The sequence below is a fragment of the Talpa occidentalis genome, unplaced genomic scaffold, assembly GCF_014898055.3.
Source record: "Talpa occidentalis isolate TD23 unplaced genomic scaffold, MPIMG_talOcc4v2.1 talOcc4.3, whole genome shotgun sequence".
NCBI classification, from domain to species: domain Eukaryota; kingdom Metazoa; phylum Chordata; class Mammalia; order Eulipotyphla; family Talpidae; genus Talpa; species Talpa occidentalis.
The window spans coordinates 6,171,817-6,192,683 of record NW_023603184.1 but is presented as its reverse complement, the minus strand read 5'-3'; the positions used below and the strand labels follow the sequence as shown (position 1 = coordinate 6,192,683).

The window sequence follows — 20,867 nt, the reverse complement described above, 5'->3', positions numbered from 1 at the left end:
ACTGGGGATTAGATAAGACAAGCCAGTGCAGAGCTCTGGGCACAGAGATGGCATAGCAAGTCCTGGCAAAGTGGGGTGTGCGCATCAGGACCTACATCTTATTGTAAGAAGATCAGTAGAGGCTGGAACAAAGCAAACCGGGCCCTTCCCTCATGCATGCTTCAAGAAGCTCTGGCCTAGGTCACGGTCTCACATCAGAGCTGCGTGGCAGGTGCTCTCACAGTGGCTGCAGGGACCCTCGCCTCCGGCTATTTGGCTCTGCCACCTGCGAGAGCCCCTCCCCTTGAGTGAGGGCTGGATCCCGTGACTTGCTTCTGATGATCACAGAACGTGCAGATGGGATGGGACGTCACTGCTGAGTTGAGCTAACTGAAAGATTGCGCTTCTCCTGCTCCCTCTCATAAAACATGGGGTGATGTTGAAGGCTGCCCGATGCATGTGGCCAGGAAGCAGGGCAGCCCTGAAGGAACGAGATTCTGCCAGCAGCCATCCCAGCAAGCTTGGAAGCAGACCTCCCCCACTCAGGCCTTGGGGTGACCCTGGTGGATTCCTTGACCACAGCACCTGCACACCCGAGTCAGAAGACGTGGATGGAGCCAAGACCAAGGCCTGATTCCCAGAAACTGTGACAATGACATGATCAATGTTATTTTCAGCCACTACAGTTTTGTGCAGCCTGTGGAAATGTGGAATTCAGACCCCCAGGCTCCTCACCCCAGGGGTCCGATTCAGATCTGAGGTGGGGCCTGGGGAATCTGCCTATCTAAGAAGCTCCCCAGGGTGATCATGTTGTGTTGTGGGTAAGGTCACAGCGGCTTGCATGGGTTTAGGGAAAGCCCCAGAAAACCAGGCTGGGAGGATGTAGAAATGTCCACCTGTGTGGGGAGCTGCCCACAGGCACAGCCTCCCCATCTCTTGGTAAGTCCTCTGGGCTCCCCACAGCATCTGTCTGGTGGAGCTCCAGCTCCTGGGGAGCCACTGAGACTAGGAAGTGTTTTTTGGTTGTTGTGGGGAGAATTCACAGGGTCACATCCCAGGAGGAGGAGGGATTTCAAGCAACAAAGTTGAAATTCACTTTGAAGAAGCTGCTTATCAACTGGTCCAGGCGCCAGGCGGTGTTTCCATGGCAACCCAGCCACCGCACCATCTTTTATTAGCCCTTCCACCACTTTCTCTTTTGTTTATTACAAGTCTGTTCCCCCAATCCCTTCTCAAATTTCTTCCCTTGAAACTCGCCTCCTGCTAGTCTCTTTCCCTCCCTGGTTTTGTAAAATCTAGAAAGGTTAATTTGTGGCTGACCTTGCACAACCCCGACCCCCAAGCTGCTACCTAATGCAACAGACTTGAAGGTTTGTTGGTGGATTAGCACCTATCAGGTGAGTGTCTCTCCCGAGCCAGCACAAGTGAGAAACCACAGCCACCCCCAGTGCAAGCCCTCTCTGCTGTAGTCACTCATTCAGTCTCTCGTTCCACATTTATTAAACCTCTAGATGCCGATCAGCTACAGGAACAAAACTGTCCCATCATTTTCTTCAAAGAGTAAGCATTCCCAGTGGAGTTGAGAGCAAGAAATCAGTAGACACAAAAGGGCAGTAAGTCCTATCATGTTAGGGACAGGGCCTGGGCCTCCCTGGTGGTGCAAGGGGTTAAGAGGTAACCTACGAAGTTGTCCGTGGCCACTGCAGCACAAGTTGGATCCCTGGCCATCCAGGGAGCCATCCACATGGTGCAGCAGACCTCTCCTGTCTCGCCCACTGCTCCCCTCAGCAGTGTATTTCAGTCAATCCGCCTGTTCTGTTCCCCGCTCTGTCTCTGGAGAATCCTCTCACCCCCCACACCTCTGGCCTTGTACCCCAGTTCTTGTATGCATAAATAAATAAATCTTTAAAAAAAGACAGGGACAGATGGTAATGGGGTGGAGGGGAATCTGCGTCACTGAGAATCTGAGGGTCAGATTCTTTAGCTGAAATTTTGGCAGAAAAGCATACCTAGCATTAATGAAGTGTGGGAAAAAGGTGTAAGCATTTCACCCGCAGGGATCCATTTAAACATCACGCCTCAAAAGGGAGCTGTGATGTTATTCTCATTTAATCAAGGAGGCACTGAAGCCTTAAAAATGAGGCACAGAGGCAAAGGAATTAAGCCTGAAGTCACATAGCAGACACCGAGCTAGGATTTGAACCCAGGCATGTGACGGCGGAGACCGCGGGCTTGACAGCTTAGCCACGTGTCTCCCTGTCTGGGCGAGAGATCAAGGAGCCAAAGACGTCGTGGTCCGTTCCTTTCCAAGGCCTTGGGTAGATCTGAGACGCCAACTGAGGCAGGGGCGGAGGGCATCCTGCCTCACACTCCCACCCCAGCCATCCACCCAGCACCCTGCCTGTCATCCTTTGACAGTGAGAACCTTTTCTCTAATGGAGGCTGTGGCAGCCCCTGTTCCCTGCCCTCCCATACTGTTCGTGTGGGGAGGCTTGGGCGGTGCATGTAGCCTAAGACCCTCTAGGACGGAGACCCCAGCATATGAGACAGAGGATGTAGGAGCAAATCAAACTTTCAACCTGCACCACTCGTACTGGAAGCAATGGGTATTTTCCCACCTAGATATTGGTCTTTTTTTTTTTCTCTCCAATATACAGAAGGGCAGGTTTATTATTATATTTTTTTAAAGCAAGGAAAGTTCAAGGAGGCTTGCACAGACACAAGTGGGCAGAGAGAGCTGCCCCTGAAAGGGGCGGGTTTGTAAAAAGAGACAACTGCATGGACCCAGGTGGACAGGAGAACTGCCTCTGTGGATCGTCTGGGCAACCTCTTTGGTGGACTGTCTGAACGTAGCTTGTGAAAGCAAGGCTATTTTTTTAAAGGCCACAGCAACCCCCCCATTGGTAATCCGGGCTTCACAACTAGGCTCCCTCATCCTTACCCTCTCACCTCCAGCCGCCATCATAGGGCTGTTGGCAACTGGTCTCATCTCAGAGCAGTCTCTCTGCCAGACTTTAACTTCTAGAATTTCCATGTGAGTGCCCCTCCCCCACTGTATTGTTTTCTAGGTTTTTAAACATCCTTCTGCCCAGCTGAGTCCACAAATAGGAGGAGGGTCTCAGCCCTGTGTTGCGAATAACTTCCCAGAAGACATGAACACACATGCTTAATGCCAGTCTCTGTGGCTGAGACCTGCAGAGCCCATCTGATTTCTTGAGGCAGTTTTTCCTCAGTCTCTCATTCGTGGAGGCTATGTTTTTAATGTGAGAAAGTAATTTTGCTGTTAAAGACTGAACAATCTGTTTATATGTTGCTTCCCTTGACGTTGAACTTAGGATATTTCTCCAGAATGGCTATGGGACTTTTTGATTCCAGGATGCTTGGATAATTGATGAAACCATTGATGAAAGAAACAAATTTCAATCTTGTTATTATGTCAATATAGATTACAAATGATAGCCGAAGTACTGAAATTGGATACTTTTTTTTTTACCCACTTCAATTGATCAGAGCACATTCAAGGTTGTTCTTATCACAATACCTCTTTCACCTATTTGCATTCTGACAAGCTTTTCTTAGTTGGAGAGAGAGGAGGTGAATTCTACAGAACCCTTGGAGCATGTGAGTATCATCCATCAAAGGTGATGCGGCGTGGGAAAAAAGTACAGAGAACCACTAATCGAAGACATTCATCCACTTATGTGCAGACAGTTGGAAAGCACGTCAATTTCTAACCTGGAGGCTTAAAAAAACAGCCAAGTTGTAAAGTGGGGCATCAAAACAGGACAGTGACTGCTTTACTAGATTCTCTCTATATTTTGGTTTTGAGCCAAAATCCCCCAATTAAGCAACCATCAGATTTTTATCCAATTGAACAGAAACGAGTACACACTTGTCACCCACTAACTAGGTAGTCAACTACCCACATGAAAGATGAACAAGTCCCTGACCTCAGGATGTTTACCATCAATGGCAGGGATGAGATATTCCATAAATGAGAAATATGAAGAGCTTTTGCGATGATTCTCCTACCCTGTGCCCATGGCAGACATGACTAATCAATCAAAGCATTCTTGCTGCTATGCTCCAACACAGCCAGATCAGCTCAGGGCTCCAGGAAACCACCATCAATTAACACAAATTGATGTGCAAGATGAAAGCTATTTGATTTTCTTGACACAGACATACAAAGATAACTAGGTATAGACGGAAGTTTTAAAAGGTCAAATATCTGCCCTGTGTGCTATGGGAGACCTTAGAGGAGCTCCTCCTCATCACTGAGATGAAAGGAGGCTTCCTGGAAGAGGGGCTACAACCCAACTTTCATGACCACGGATAGGAGAGGCAAAGGTCTCGCAAATGGAGAGAATGGCAGTGGCGCGGGTGGAGAGGGCCATGTGCTTGGACATGCTAAGTCTGGAGAACCAGCTGAAGAGGAAGGACGGAGTTGGAAAGCAACTATGAGGCTAGGCTGGGACAGACCTTGCAACCCCAGCAAAAGATTTTGAATTCTGTGTTATCAGCCATGGAGAAATATTGACAGTTTGTGAGTAGGAGAATGACAAGAGCAAAACAGTATTATCAGTAAATCAGACTGGCAGCTGCATGCCTGAGCGACTGACGTGCAGTAAGCTGGAGTGAGAGGACCAGCAGTGTGCAAGGTGGGATCCTCCAGGTGAAAAGCCAGGAGCCAGGTCCGGGTGCAACTGTCAGATGGAAAAGGGAAATCAGCAGTGAGTGAGACCTCTCCAATGGAGATCTGCCTGTACTTGGGCGTGGGACCAAGTGCAGGGCATGTGAGGAATCCACAGGACTTGTCAGGGAAGGGAGCAGCTTCAGTGTTACCTCTGCAGTCTCAAAAAAAATAAGGGTTTTGGCAGGAGCAAATGACACATTCAAACTCAATAAGGAGAGTTTCCTAAGGCAGATATTTACAAAGGAGCGGAGCGTTAAAGAAATCAAGAAGGAATGGAAGAATAGGGCCAAGAATAGCTGGGCGAGGGCCTCCCTGCTGGCACAAGAGGTTAAGATGCAACCTATGAAGCTGTCGGCAGCCACTGCAGCACGAGTTTGATCCCCAGCCAGGGAGCTACCCACATGGTGCAGCAGACCTCTCCTGTCTCGCCCGCTGCTCCCCTCAGCAGAGTCCTTCAGTCAGTCTGCCTGTTCTGCTCCCCACTCTGTCTCTGGTGAATCCTCTCAACCTCCACACCTCTGGCCTCTCCCCCAGTTCTTGTATGCATAAATAAATCTTTTTTCAAAAAAAGAGTAGCAGGGTGCTATGAGCACCCTAGACCTCACCTTTTGAGGCCTGGCCATGGGGGGTAGAAAATGAGGACAGGTTCAGGTGGGGAAGAGGGGAGGAGGATTTGGAGGATTGTTCCAGAAGCACATCAGTATGATTTTCAGCCCAGCACTATGCTTGGGGCACTTCCCCACTTGGGTTACCTGATTTAATCCTCCCAACAAAACCATGACAATGACACAATTAACAGTTGGCAACACTAAGGCCCAGAAGAGTTAAGTCACGAGTCCACTGTCACACAGCATTCAAGGAGTAGATTAGAACAGGAGCCTCAAACCCAAGTGCTTCATCTTCTCCATTCATCTAGTATGTAAAGACCCATCTTTTAAAAGAATCATTTTAATGGCAACTTAATGATTCATATCGTGGATTAACCTGTGACCATTCCATGTTCCATTGTAATGAATGCAGCCTCCCAAGCGCCTCCTGGATAAGTCATAGGAACTTGGATTTTTTCCATGTGCCTGGGGAGGCCAAGGGGCCTGATGTGCTACTAGCAGTGATGAGCTGGTGCTTGGGGACATGGCCTGGATCTCAGGCAGCGGCTCAAGGAGCCGCAGACCCACCAGTGGCATCGGGTGACCATGCCCCTGCTCTCCAGGCCCAGTGACACTGTGGTGGGGAGCAGCAGCCCACCTGTGACGCAGCACGCACCTGGCCGACCCTCCTGGGGGCTCCACATGTTACAGAGTCAAGATGTTCTTTCACAAGAAACTCATGATTTCCCAAAACAAAGACAAATTCCAGAAATATCACATGGCAGGCGACTGCTGACTTAACTAGTTGCTGACTCGACTCTTCCTCTTGGTGATGACTTTTAGGACATCTGTTATTTACTCCAACACTGGGCCTTCACGCTGGCCCCACCTGCCTGTTGACCTTGGGGGCATACTACTTTCTGGGTGCCCATGGCCACAGCCTCTTCTTCTAGCTGACTGAGCCCCTCCACAGCATATATATACTTTACAAAGAATTAAATGTCCCTGTATAAGAGATACAAACTCAAAAATTTTTTTTTTTTTTTACTGAAAGGAGTCTCCAAAATAGCTAGATAAGAGAGCATTAATCAGTTACCACTTCCCTGGGAGGCCCCGACTTCCCTCTCCCGTAGCCTCTCCCACCACACCTAATGCAGTTGTAAATTTATATTCACTTGTACAACTGTGTGATGAACATGTCTGCCCTTATACCGTGCGCTACAGAAGGGTGCTGTTCGCCTGGTGCTAACTCAATGCTGTGCTCTGGCAGGTGATCAAGAAACATTTACTGAATGAATGAAAATTCCAGAAATTAGATCTTCATGATCCCCTTTTCATACAAAAAGAAGCCTTTCATTTTTCACATCTGGAATACTTTCAGTACACTCTTTCTTCCCCGCTTAATGAATATACAGACAACTCATTGCTTGTGTAGAGGAACAATCCGAAAGCCATTGAAAGATTGCTAACACACGCACTGATCAGCGGCCAGGTGCTGAGTCTATTGGAAACTTTCAAAAGAGTTAGTGCAGCTGGTCTTTACTATTACCTTAGCGGACCTTATTATTATCTCTGTTTTATTCATGAGAAAAAAGGGATTCAGAATGGTCAAGGTCACTTAGCTAGAACATGGTGGAGTCTGAATTCAAAATCAAGTTTGGGGTCTCAGTCTCATTTATTTCATATCGTATCTCAGCATCTTGGTCATAATAGGAACATTTTCCTTCTTAGAGGCAATTTTCTCTTTTGAGTGGTCTCAAAAAATGAGATTGTTATTACAGAAAACTAATTCTTGTGGGAATCCAAAATCAAATACAAGCGTTTGAGGCAGTGGTTACAAATGGGTTACCTAATCTCGTGTTCCGTCCCTTTGGTTCATTGTCTCTGTTTTGTAAGGAGGCTGCTGAGCGAAGGGCTTAAAGAATCCATTCCACTGGCATTGAAAGAGACAGGCTCATCAGATGACGCATTAGTAGGGAAGGTGCCAAATCGCCCCCCAGGGAAGGTGCCAAATCGCCCAATCACCCATCACCTTCGCTGCATTTCTCGCCGATAGCCTTGCCCTTCCTTCTATGTGAAATGACTGTACTGGGGATGAAAACGCATTTTAAGATGCCCGGTAGTGCACTTGGAAACCAGAGCAGGGATCTGAAACACAGAGCAAGCCTGGAGCTCGCTGAAGCTCTACATTTGCAGCTGTCTCCATCAACTCTTCCCACTGCTCAAACTGCTTTCCCTAACCTCGCTTTCATCTTCCAACATTGTCCTCTCCAAAACACTATTGTTAATTCTAATTGAAAAGCAAAGCCATTTCGGGGGCCTCCCTGGTGGCACAAGTTGTTAAGACACAGCACTATGAAGCTACCCACAGCCACGGCAGCACGAGTTCGATCCCTGGCCAGGGCATTACCCACGTGGCACAGCAGACCTCTCCTGTCTCACCCGCTGCTCCCCTCAGCAGTGTATTCCAGTAGATCCACCTGTTCTGCTCCCCATTCTGTCTCTGGTGAATCCTCTCACCCCCCACACCTCTGGCCTGTACCCCAGCCCTTGCATGCATAACTAAATAAGTCTTTAGAAAAAAAAAAGAAAAAAAAAGCCATTCATTGTTGGTAGGAATGTAAACTAGTATGTCGGTACTCTATGGAAAACAGTTCTGAAGATTCCTTAAAAAAATAAAAAATGGAAATACCCTATGATGCAGCAACACCACTCCTCAGCTTTTACCTGAACAATATGAAACACCAATAGAGAAAGATACAGGCACCTCGTGTTCACAGCAGCACTATTCAGAAAGGCCAAGACATGGCATCAGCCTAAATGCCCATCGACGGGTAACTGAATTAAGAAGACATGGTCTATATATTCAGATGTGGAATATGACTCAGGTCTCAAAAAAGATGCAATTGTGCTTTTTGTGATAATTTGAATGGATCTTGGGGTGACACCACCAAGTGAAATAAGTCAGAAAGTGAAAGACAATGACAGGATGGTTTCACTCACTCGTGAAATATAAATAACCTTAGAAAACTGCCAAAACGTGGGGCCTCCCTGGTGGTGCAGGGGTTAAAGACAGGGCTGTCAAGCCACTGCAGCACAAGTTTGATCCCCAGCTCTCCAGGGAGCAATACATATGGCGCAGCAGACCTCTCCTGCCGCACCCACTGCTCCCCTCAGCAGTGTATTGCAGTCAGTCTGCCTGTTCTGTTCCCCGCTCTGTCTCTGGGGATCCTCTTACTCCCCGGCACCACTGGCTTATACCCCAGTTCTTATGCATACAGAAATCTTTAAAAAAAAAAGAAAAGAAAAGAAAACTGCCTAAATACAACTCTTAGACTCTGAGGAAAATATGGCAGCTCCCGGAGGGAAGGGAGGGTTGGGGAGGGCAGGAAAGGGAGGCCCGCAGGCTTGTGTGCTGGCTCTAGAACTCTGGTGGGGAGTGAATGAAGCATGTGCACATATTGAGGTATGAAGCTGTACCCCCAGAATTACACAACTTTGTAAGTGAATGGTAAAACCCAATTTGGTTAACACCCCCCCAAAAAGAAAAAGTCTTTACTCCTGTCTTGACAAACCGCATGCCCCTCCTTTTGGTTCTTAGCAGCAAGCCTCACAGGGGGGGTTGTTATGCTTTTCCCAGTAAAGTGCGTCTCCTTGGGTGTCACCTCATTGATCCTGTAGCCAAAGGTTTTTAAAACCTGATGTCTCCATTGTTAGTTAAAGGAAGACTCCAAGGGAGGGGTCCCAGAGAAAGCGGAGCTGTCAGGGACTGCCCGCTGGTGCGGGTCAGGTCCACTGCTGATTCCCTGGAGGCGGCACAGAGATTCTTCAGCCAGCCAGTGCCCTCCCCTGCCTTCCTGTTCCTGTGATGTTGATTTTGGCTGCAAGCAGAGTGGGGGCCCACGCAGCCCCGCCTCCCCATTCATCTATCCATCCAGTCACTGACTCAGTCTCTCAACACTGTTCCCCACTTCTCTCCTGATCCGCCAAGCTCAGCTCAGCTCTTCTGTGAATGAAGAAGGTCCAGCTTGGGAGTGGAAGATGGGGAAATCGATGAAATAGTCAAAATACCCTGGAGTCACTGGTCAAAGGAGTAGGACTCGATTTTCTAGAAATTCCGTAGGAGCTTCCTCCCCTTTTTCCTTATTCATAATCACACATACAAGTACCCCTTGGTACCTGACGCACCTGTTCACAGAAACGTGCTAGCTAGTGAATTTCAGAGAGCAGTCCCTTGTGTGCCATGAGTTTTATTTTATTTTCATTGAAGCCATTTATTTTATTTTATTTATTTTTTAAAGATTTATTTTTATTAATGCATACAAGAGCTGGGGTATAGGCCAGAGATGCGGGGGGGTGAGAGGATTCACCAGAGACAGAGTAGGGAACAGAATAGGCAGACGACTGAAATACACTGCTGAGGGGAGCAGCGGGCGAGTCAGGAGAGGTCTGCTGTGCCATGAGGGTTGCTCCCTGGCTGGGGATCGAACTCCTGCTGCAGTGGCTGCAGACAGCTTCATAGGTTGTGTCTTAACCCCTTGCGCCACCTGGGAGGCCCCCATTTTTTTTTTCAAATTGAGGCAACAATGGCTTACAATGTTGTAGATAACTTAGAGGTATAAGGCCACGTTCTTCAGTGTCACACCTGACCCTGACTGTCCTCCACCCTGGCCCACGGTGCCTCCTCCCCATTTTGCTCTCTTCTCTCTTCTCCCTCTCTGGTAGCCTCAACTCCACAGTAAGACTTCTAGGGTTTGTCATTGGTTTGATTTTATCTGATCCTTTGCTTGGTTTCCCTATAATCCACATATAGGTGACGCCATCTGGGATTAGTCTTTGTCCTTCAGACTTAGCATAATCCCCTGTATATCATTATTTTAGATGGGAAATAAGGCCACCCCAAGCGCAACCAAATTTTCAAAATATCTCTGTAATACTCTTAAATACCATGTAAAAATCCCCCAGGAGTTTTCTAGAAGATAAATCAATGGAAAGCCCCTTCGCTTACTGAGCATTTCAGGCCCTCCTGGGCAGGGCAGCTTGTGTGTGCGCGCAGGGACCTGACTGGGCAGCGCAGCTTGTGTGTCTGCAGGCACCTGACTGGGCAGGGAGCCAGGTGCTGCCCGGCCTCACAGGGCCTGGGACTGCCAGGACCTAAGGATACGGAGTCGAAGATCGTAAATCTCTCCTCAATAGGGCCTGGGTTTCAGGCCTGCAGGTGCCAGGGGGAAGCAGATTGGGATCCAGGAAATCCAGCAGAATAGGGGGAAGGTGAGAGTGGTGACATGCAATGGAAGGGGCAGCAGGTGCAAATCTGCAGGGAGAACAAGGGAGCCAGGCTGCGGCATATCCCTGATCCCGTGAAGACTCGGGGCGACGACGTGTTCCCCGTGTGCCGCGTGGCGGGTATGGTGGGCTTCCCACCCAGGGGGGGAGGGTTGCCTCAAGCTTGCCAGACAGGAAAGGATGTTTTAAAAAGGAGTATTTGGAATTTTTTTAAATTAAAAGCATAGAAAATAACCACAGCAAAATACCACATCACACCGACTAGGATGGCAAAAAACAAATGAAGAAAGAAAAAAAAAATGGCAGTGAACAGCCGCTGGCAAGCATGTGGAGGAACTGGAAGCGCCAAGCACATTGCTGGTGGGAAGGGAGCCGGGGCAGCACTGCGGAAAGCAGCCTGGTAGTTCCCCAAAAAGCCCAACACAGGGTGACCAGCGATTCCTCACTAGGGACACATTAGAAAGGACTGGAAGCTGGCAGTGAAGAAAATACTTGGACAGCAGCACTAGCCATGAAAACCAAGAGGTAGAATCAACCAAAGTCTATTAGGGGAAGAAGGAAATACAGAAAGTGAGGCGTGGGCCTCTCATGGGATGCCACTCGGAGGAATGGAGAAATAAAGTGCTCATACAGGCGGCCACAGGGATAGAAACTTGAGAACACGATGCTCAGTGAATGAAGCCAGACACTGGAGGACACATTTTGTAATTCCAAGGATAGGAAATGTCCAGAACAGGCAGATCCATAAAGAGAGAAAACAGCTTGTTGCCAGGGGCTGGGGGAGGAGCGTGGAACACAGGGTGTCTGCTTTTTTGGGTAAGAGCTGTCTTCAGGGGCGATGAGTTTTAGAGCTAGATGGAGGGGGTAGCTGGACTGGGTGTGAGTGTGCCACCTGTTACTGACTTGAACCCTTCAGCATAGTTCACTTCATGTGACTTTAATATCGATAAAAATAAATGTGTTCAAAATCCGATAGCATTTATATTATCCTAATAATTTATATATATTATTATGTCAGTGCCCCCACATATGCATTAATGAAAGTTTGATTCCCAAATGGAGAAACGAACGAATGAGCCCGTGCATGGCCTACACTGTCCTGCTTACCCAGGCCCCTGGACACCCCTGCCCCAGCCTCAGCATACATCAGGCCCCCGGCTCTCTTCTCTTCAGGCACGATGGTATCTCCTTAGTTCCTCTTAAGTGGTAGGCTTCCTCCTGCCACAGGACCTTTGCACGGCTCAGTCCTCTGTCAGGAGCTCCTCATATCCCACCCCTGGCCCTGGCCAACTTCCACTCTGACTGCAGTTGCAGCTAGGCCGTCGCTGCCAGCAGGAAGGTCTCCTTGGCTCTCTAACCAGGTCAGTCCCACCTCACACTCTCATAAGCAACTTTCCCTTCACAACACCATCACACATTTGCATTTGTTTGTGCTCTTCCATTAACTCTGCTCTCCCCTATTATGCCATTAGTTGCATGCAGACTGGGGAACAAGTCCCTTGTGCAAGCTACTTGAGGGGACAGTTATACAGTCTCCTCATCCCCAAGTGTGGTAGCTGGTACACAGTGTGTGCTCAATAAACATAATCAAGGGTGGAAGAGCGAGAGAGAGAGGGAGGGAGGGAAGGAAGGTAGGAGGAATAAATTGATCCCTTTCATCTGTTTTCCTTTAGACACCTACTAAGACATTATTTCCTACCAAACTGGTTAGGGGGAACCTTTGTATGTACATGTGTCTTGATTCTGTATGTAGCAAATCTTTTAGATCTTGAAACCCGTCTCTGTGAAGTTATTCTCCTCCATCCTTAAAGCAGGGTCTCCCCAGCGTTTGTGAGCAAACAGGCTCGGGAGTAGTGCACACAATCACACTGAGCCAGAGGGGGCAGGAGCCAGGGCAGGTTATTGGGAGACCACAGGTCAAACAGCGTGTGAGGGTCACACACAGATGCTCTGCCTCCTGCTGGTCTCCCTCTCAGGATGGCCAGTCACTCTCTCTTGTCTGCTCTTTGCCTCTGGGTCTGCTGTTGCCCATTCAGCTGCTCTCTCCCTTCCTGCTTACTCCCACCACCCCCCGCCCTGATTTCTCTTTCAGGTGTTTTTTCATTTGTGGTCTGATAGGCTCTTTATTCCTCACCTGCATCTCAGCCACTTGGGTCACCTGGGCGACTATCTCTGGAAGTGTCCAAGGATGTACCTAACAAAAGATATGAGTGAACCATCGACCCATGCAGAGGACAGCCATGCCCCTGGATGGTCCACATGCTGCCCAGGGAGAAACCAGGAAGAGGGGGAGACAGGACGGTCCAGGACCTGCCACTGGGAAGGGACTGATGGTTCCAGACTCAGGATCCACACTGTGAGCATCTCAAAGGGCCCTGTGTTTCCAGCGGGTGTGTGCTCATCTCCCTGAAATAATCTATGCTAATTTGCTGATGAAAAATTCATACTGTCTTCCGTGTTGCTAAGCAACCAGCCCAAACATGTTTACTGTGTGAAATTTCTCTGGAGGCACCCAGTGTCTGAAGCGTGATGGATGTGTGGGGCAGGAGCAATATAAAGCTTTGGGGAAGGTTTCAGAAGCTGACCTGCAAAGATGTATATTTGCAGACCTCTTAGGCCATAGCTGGGGGAACATAGTGGCTTATATGATTTTATCTAGTTTTTTTCTTCTACTTTTCAGTCCGGTCATCTACAGCAAAACGATGCAAGAATGACACTTCTTAAATTTGCTTCTCAGTTCTGCTACTAAATACATTACTTAAAGCATCCAGTGTTTCACTCTTCCCATCAGTAAAGTGGAAATAATAATTATGCATATTTTATAGGGTTATCATGAAGATAAAATTAATATGGTTAAAGTGCTTAGAATAGTGAGGGGCACACATAAATAATTCAATAAATGACAGTGTAACTGTTGCTATTATTTATTGGTCTATTATTTATTGGAAATGGGCCTACTTTTTATGTTTGTTTACTTAAATAAATAGGAGAGTTTGCCAGCCAGGAGAAAGGAGTCCTTTAAAGGGTCAAGACTCTGTGGAGGATATGATCCAGCAATTCCACTCCTAGGTATTTACCCAAATGACACAGAAACAGTAATTTCAAAGGGCACCTGCACGCCTATGTTTATAGCAGCACTATTTACAATAGCTAAGATATGGAAACAACCCAAATGCCCAAAAATAGATGACTGGATCAAGAAGATGTGGTACACAATGGAATATTACTCAGCAATCAAAAAAGATAAACACATGCAGTTTGCAGCAGCATGGATGGAGCTAGAAGGGATCATGCTCAGCGAAATAAGTCAGAAAGAAAAAGAAAAATACCGGATGGTCTCACTCATAGCAGGAATCTAGAAAACTTAAATAAGGGACCAGGAAAAAGACTAATCAATGCAAAGTAATAATCAAAATCAACAAGCAACTATAAGCCAGAGACACACTTGGGGGGGGATTAGGGAGGGCAGGGAGAGGAAGAACTAGAGTCAAAATAAGGGGGGGTTGCAACTGTATGGGGAATATAACCAAAATGAAAATGCATACATTGTACAAATATGAAAAATGATATAAGAATTATATAAAACAAAATATTTAAAAATAAATACATAAATAAAATGAACAATGATGTAAAAAAAAATAGCAAATTTTCCAGCTAATGAAAGTTTAAACCTTAAAAAAAAAAGACTCTGTGGAGGGCCTCTCTGATGGCAGTCTAGAATCAGATCAGTTCCAGGAGTGGAGTTAGCAATGTATGGGGCCCCCAGGATCTGTGGGGTGCAGGGGTGCCCTCAGTAGAGTGGTCAGCTCAAGGGACAAATTTCCTAAGGGCTTCCATGACCCCCCAATACCCTGCCCTGGTAGCACTGTCACCTCTTCCAGCACCTGCTGGCTCCTTGTCTGTTACCTGTCTGCTCATTGCTGTCTCCCAGTGCCTAACACAGGCTCGTTAACTTTCAATGAATGAGCTTATCAGCTAACGAGATGCAGCGTCTGGGCTCTGACCCACCCTGGCTCTTCCTGGCATGAAGTCAGGTAGTGATCTGACAGGGTATTGCTTGAGAGGTCTAAGGAGGAGAACAGGTGAGGGGGGTTCTGAGGGGTTACAGTGATGGTCTCGAGGTCCCCTGTCCCAAGGAGGAGGTGGCCATGGGACAGCAGGAAGCACACAGGGCCAGGGAGGTAGGACATGTGGAAGTACAACAAGGCCACATCTCTCGACTGTAGCCCCAAAGTCCTCCCAGTTCTAAAAATACTCACTTGACACTAAATTAATGTTCACCCACATTTTGTCATAATATGACAGATTTTCACAAAAGCTAGTCCAAAGTATAACTACACACAGAAACATACACAAAGCATAAATGTGGAGTTGAAAGAGTATTCTTTCACCAAATGAACACACCATGGTAGCCAGCACCTCATCCAGAGGCAGAGCGTCAACCAAATCCCAGCAGCTCTCCCCGCCCACCCGTCATCACTTGCCCCACGACACCATAAAAAAACTGGGCTTGATTTCAAATTTTGTGGGAATGGAACCTTAACATCCACCCCCGGCGCTGTCTTACCTCCCTTGCTCTAGTTATGTCACACTGTGATGATGTAATTCCAAATATACATGTGGAAGAGTCATCACACGCCCAGTATCCCGCTAGATACTGTCAAGGTTACAGAAGAATGAAAGACTCACTCCCCACCCTGGCGGGAAAGTCTCCACACCACATACATCACCATGCATGCGTAGTGACGGGGCCACGTTCTGAGAAACGTGATTAGGTGGTTGTGCCATGTGGGACCATGTGGGACCATGTGGGACCCCCCCAAATCTGGATGGTGTAAGAGCTTACACGCACAGGCTACCTCCAGGGGCTGCCGCCACACCTGCAGGCCCACCACTGCCCTATGCATGACATGGGGTGCAACTGTATTGTTTGATACACATTCAGTTCTCATTGATGTTAGTTCATAAAAGCCTAGAATCAATCTTCTAGTGTTTGCTACAGCCTGAATGTTTGCTTCCTTCCCCCCTAAGCCCCTTACTCCCACCCCCCACTCTTGTCTTCAGGTGTTGAAATCTAACCCCCCAAGTGCTGGTATTAGCAGAGGGTCCTTTGGGTGGTGATGTCATACACTCAGGGATGGGATTAGTACCCTTATTAAAGAGGCCCCTGGAAAGCTCCCTTGCCCCTTCCACCACATGAGATGGCATCAGAAATGCCTAGGAAGTGGCCCTTCACCCGACACTGAAAGAGCTGGAGACTTGATCGTGAACTTCGCGGCCTCCAGAACTATGCAAAATAAATTGTTGTTGTCTATAAGCCACCTGGTCTGCGGTGTCTTGGTCCAGCAGCCTGAATGGACCAAGACACTGTGCCACTGCAGGCTGCTTTGGTCTCCTCGCCTCTGCTGGAAGCAGGATAGGGGTTTTATAGTTTGGTTTAAGGGGCAGTGAGGCAAGGGATGTGGTTAAGAAGAGGTCAAGCAAATTGGCCGAAGCCTGGACCACATGCTAACTTCCAAGGGACAGCACCAGGGTTCCCCTGGGGACCTCTGAGATGCTTTTGAGATGATGCGTTTAAGGTGCCCGTGGGGAGAAAAGTGCAATGTTGAAGCTCAAGTCCAATCCCCTGCTGAGTGGTTCCAGGTTCCAGGGTGCTGAGCAGAGGGGAGGGCAGGCTCCCTGCTCCCTCCAGCCTGAGGGCCCTCACCCTTTTCTGTCTCCCACTTAGTGGATGTTCTTGACCTTTTGGGTCCCACGAATCTCCTTATGGAGAAGTCCATGGCCACTTTCTCAGAATGTCTGAAAAAGCAGTGATAAGAGACAAAGGAATACAAAGGAATCGCTAATAAAATCAGTTTGTGAAACAGCCCTGTGTGTGTTTCTTTATTCATTCATTAATTAAGAGGCTCGAGCAGGGGATTTAATAAGCACCATCATTTAGAATTAGAGATGAGCATAGATGTCTGCAACAGCTGTATGTGCTAGGAGACTGGGCCATTCCCTGGGGACAACCTCACAGATCTGGCTGATCCTTCTACGGCTTAGCGTTCAGATGTCTACTTACAGGAAGTACTAAGTTTTAGTTAGAGGTTAGCAGAAAGAAAGACATAAGTTTTTGCTCTCCAGATCATGAGCTCCTTAGATTCTATCTAGGGATGCCCTGAAGATGGGGGGTCCCTGTGGGAAACTTAAGAACCCCTGGGGAAACTTCAAAACATTTTTTAAAATCACTACAAACTTCAACTTTGCCCAACCATTTGGGGCCAGAGATCAGAGTCCCGGGCCTGGTCTGCAAATGCAAGGAATTTTCCCTGCAACTACATCTAGTGACTTCAGGAGACACGGGTGGCACTCCCTCTGTGTTCTCCCTCTGTGTCCTGTAGGTGCCCGATTGTCAGTGGCCACAGGAATGTAGAACCCAGTTTCCCCGCCCCCATGCCCTCACACTTCAAGGAGCATCTTCATAGAGTCTTCCCTCCTTGTCAACACAGGCAGGTGACCTATTGTCACCTGCACCACCACCCCCATTCCACTTCCCCCAACCCAGTCCACCCCCTGCACCACCATAACCGCCTTTTGAAATGCCAGGTGTTGCCTTTTCTCTATTTACTTTATCTGGGTCAGGGACTGAATCAGCCAGAACACAATGGTAGCCAAGTCAACACTGTAGGATCCCAGGTCAACACCTTCAAGCTCATAGACTCTGCCCCCGCTGCGCAAATTCTTGTCACCAAGGGAAGCAGGTGTGGGAAAGGGGGAATGGTGGGTCTCATGGATCGACAAATGCTTATTGCACCCCTCCTGAGCTAGCACAGGGTGGCAAGAACAGGGCCCCTGAAGAAATAACTCAGACAATAAGCACTAATGGGGGGGACACTGGGGTGTGTCTATTGTCAAAAATGCTTGCTGGGCACCTACTTGGTTCCTGGCACTGGGAGCAAATATTATAAAAGTAGGCAAATAAGGAACGATCCCATCCAATTGTAACAAATGCTATGAAAGGATCTGGAAGGAAGAGTAATAGGGAGAGGGTGCTTTGTTACACGTGGCAGCAGATAAAACCCTCCCTGAGAAGGGCAGATTTTAAAAAGAAATCTAGAGGATGAGCAGGAACCATCTGTGTGAACATCAGAAAAATGGGAGGGGTTGGTGTATTTAAAAAGAATCATAACTCCAGAGGCTGAGACTGCTCATGAAGAGGGAAGCTGGCATGAACTTGGACGGAGTGGTGGACACGCCTGTCAACCAAGAAGGGAGGGAGTGCTGTGTGGTGGCTAATAGCAAGGACTCCAGAACCAGGCCAGCTTGGCTAGAATCTGGTTCTAAGACTTTTCTTGCTGTGTGACCTTGGGCAGGTCACTCACCTTCTCTGAGTCTTAGCTTCCTCCTCTTCAAGTTTGGGGTCATCATGGATGGCCTTCATGGAGTTGCTAAACACATTAAGTAAAGCACTTAGAATGGTGCCACTTAATGGTTTGCTATGACTTGTGCCAAGTTTAATGAGAAGTGGTGGAGGATTTTCAGCCCAAGAGACGCAGGATCCAGTTTGTCTTTAACAGATTTGGGCCAGTGTGTGGGCTACTGGTTGTCAATAAGATAAAGAGTTGGAAGGGAGCCCAGAGATCCTTTACACCAACTCCTTCCCCAGTGGTTCTCTGGGGTGGGGAAGGGACAGCTAGAAGGGAGGGTCAACAGCATGAAAGATAGACTGGCTCTTCCTTCAGTGGGCAGGTCTGGAGAGACAGAGAGTGGCAGCAGGTCACAGCCTCTGGAGGAGGTACCTCCAAGCCCCTTCCCCCACCCCGTTCCACTGGGGCATTCCCATTGCCAGACGTTTCATTTCCAGATAGTTCCGCCTCCCACATGCCACTGCCCAGAGGACTCCTCTTTCTGACCATGTCAATGTCACTTGTCTTGGTTGTGAGTGTCTCAAGGACAGCAGCCGTTTCCTCTCCACCCTCCCCAGACAGTGACTAACACAGTCCCCATCAACTGGGTCTCAGAGCTTTGAATAATTGATTGGAAGAAGGTGGAGCCACCATATTGTAATTCCCCTCCTGGAACTGGGAACTCTCTAAGAAATCTCCAGGGCTTTGAGGCGCCATGGAGTCTTCCCCTTCTCCAGGGTCTGCTCCTTGAATCACTCAAGCCTCCCTCTTCCTCCAGGGACATCTGCACCTCCCCATAGGGAAGGCCTCCTGGAGTCCTGTCTATGTAGGGCAGTCTGTCCAAACCTCAAGCCCTGATGTCTTCTGCTCCACTGAACAATGGGGATCACCACCCATTCCCTGCTCAAAGGGGCTCGTGGGTCGGGAGAAAAGCCCGCCTGTCTCCAGAAGCACCTTCAGAGACATCTTCCCGGAGGCCATAGCAAGGCCCTCTGGCTGGCTGGAGCTGAGGGCTGCTGGGTGGGGGCGGGCCAGGGTCCCTCAAGCCTGTCCACATTCACCAGCCGGTCCAGGTCCCAGGACCACCCTGCTCCAGGGCCCCGCCCCCGCCCCCTCCCACGAGGCCCCCAGCTCCCGCCAGGAATGCAGCCACCCCGTTTCTGGTTTTTGGTGGCGGATTTCCCCCCTTCCCTACACCAGCCGGCAATTGCCCCCCCTTCTCTTCCCTCTCACAGCCCCCATGCCTCTTTGCCCCACAATTCTGCAAGCTTCTCATTCTGTTGGATTCCTCCTACCATCTCCCCGGCCCTCCCAATCCCCTCCCCCAGGCCAGCACCGCCCCCTCCCACATTTCCCCTGAGTGCCCTCGGCAGATTCTGCTCGCAGCCTCCCTCTCACTCCTCCCAGCCCCCTCCCACGGCCCTCCCAGCCCCCCAACTCCCCTCCCAGCCCGCCTTCTAGCCAAGTACCCCTGCCCATTTCTTCCCGCAGCGCGGCGGTCTCCATTGCTCTCGGCCCTCCCGAGCATGGCTCCAACTGTCCTCCACCCGCGCTCCCCCAGCCCGAGCCAGTCGGACCCCCGAGTCGGTGCTCGCTGCTTGTTCTGTCCCCCTCCCCGCCAGACTCTTGCAAAAGGGGCCGCCCCCCCACCCCATTCCCCACCACTGCAGCCCGAGAGCCCCCCCCTCCGCACCCGAGGCCGAGGCGCGCCCCCGCGCACCTGTTGGGCTGGCCGGAGCACGCCGGGTCTCGCCTTTTCTGGATCCGGGTCCCGATCCCGCTGCAGCAGCCCTTTCTTGGGGTGCATGTGCCGGCACAGGCAGGTGACCCCGCACAGCGCGAGGATGCTGGTGGCCGTCCCTAGCGTGGCGCCCAGCGCGATCACCGGCACCGACAGCACCATGGTGCCCGCTCCCCGCGCGGGGCTGGTCCCGCCGCCGCGCGCCTTCTCCTGCCCGGCCCAACGGCGGCCGCCCGTCCGCTCCCGGGGTGCGGGCGCGCCCCGCAGCTCTCGCGCGCCGGAGGGGCGGGGAGGGAGGCGGCCGCGCCGACGTCAGGGCAGGAGGCGGGCCCCGAGTCTGCTGGTGCGTCCTCGGCACCAGTCAAGCGGCACCCCTCCCCACGAACATGTGACCCGACCCCCCACCCCAGCGGGAGCCGGGGCCTTTCGGGTGGGAGGAACCTTAGGGGTGTCTCGGGCCACTTGCCCCGCTCTAAGTATGCGGGCGTTTGGCCCACGAAGGGTAGGAGGTGGCCAGGGCGCACGGTGGCCATGGGCAGGCCAGGCTGGAACCCAGGCCCGGGGCTCCCTCTGGGTAGAGGGTGATTTTGCCAGACTGTTAATTAACGCTTTGCTCACCCTCTCTGCCCCAGGAGGGGTCACAGCATTGGCTCCTGTGGGAGCAGCTCAGGCACACAAAGCTGGAGGTGTCCATCTCCTGGCCTCGCCAGGCCTTCGCTGGGGCGGTGGTAGGGGGTATAGAGAATTCATGGGGTTTGGGGGTAGAGACTGTACAATGTCCTGGTGGAGACAGTTGCAGTTGGTCTGTTTAGGTGCGAGCTCCTTTGGCCTTGACTGAACAAAGCTCACCTTTATGACCGATTTGATCTGTGTTCTCATCTCCACTTACAGATGAGCAAGCCGAGGCTCAGAGGGCATAGACGTGTGAGGGGCAGCTGGGAAACCCCAGTTATTGGGAACCCAGTCTCGACTTTGCAGATTCCAAATCCACAAGTCACACTCCAAGGAAGGACTTGGAACGTGGAAGGATAAAAAGTTATTCAAGGCGGCAGCCACACTTGAACTCAGAGGGGAGAATAATCGCTGTACGCTCAGAGCGAGGGAAAATTAAACTTCCCGGCTTGTGAAGGATTGTCTTAGATCAGAAAACAGCGATTTTCAGTGGTTTTCATTGTGGGGAGAATTTCATT

General features: G+C 49.8%; 1 protein-coding gene across 2 annotated transcripts in view; it reads right to left on the bottom strand.

The window, feature by feature from the left end:
* SYT13 (synaptotagmin 13) overlaps nt 1–20,867 on the bottom strand; it is a 69,386-nt gene that overhangs the window by 19,476 nt on the left and 29,043 nt on the right. Inside the window, exon 1 of one of the 2 annotated variants that reach the window (XM_037522404.2) lies at nt 19,657–19,879. The exons of the other annotated variant lie outside the window; for it this stretch is intronic. Coding sequence (XP_037378301.1) covers nt 19,657–19,839 — 183 coding nt within the window. The 5' untranslated portion in view covers nt 19,840–19,879. Of the gene's footprint in view, nt 1–19,656; nt 19,880–20,867 lie in introns of those variants that run through there. 2 annotated transcript variants of the gene reach the window in all.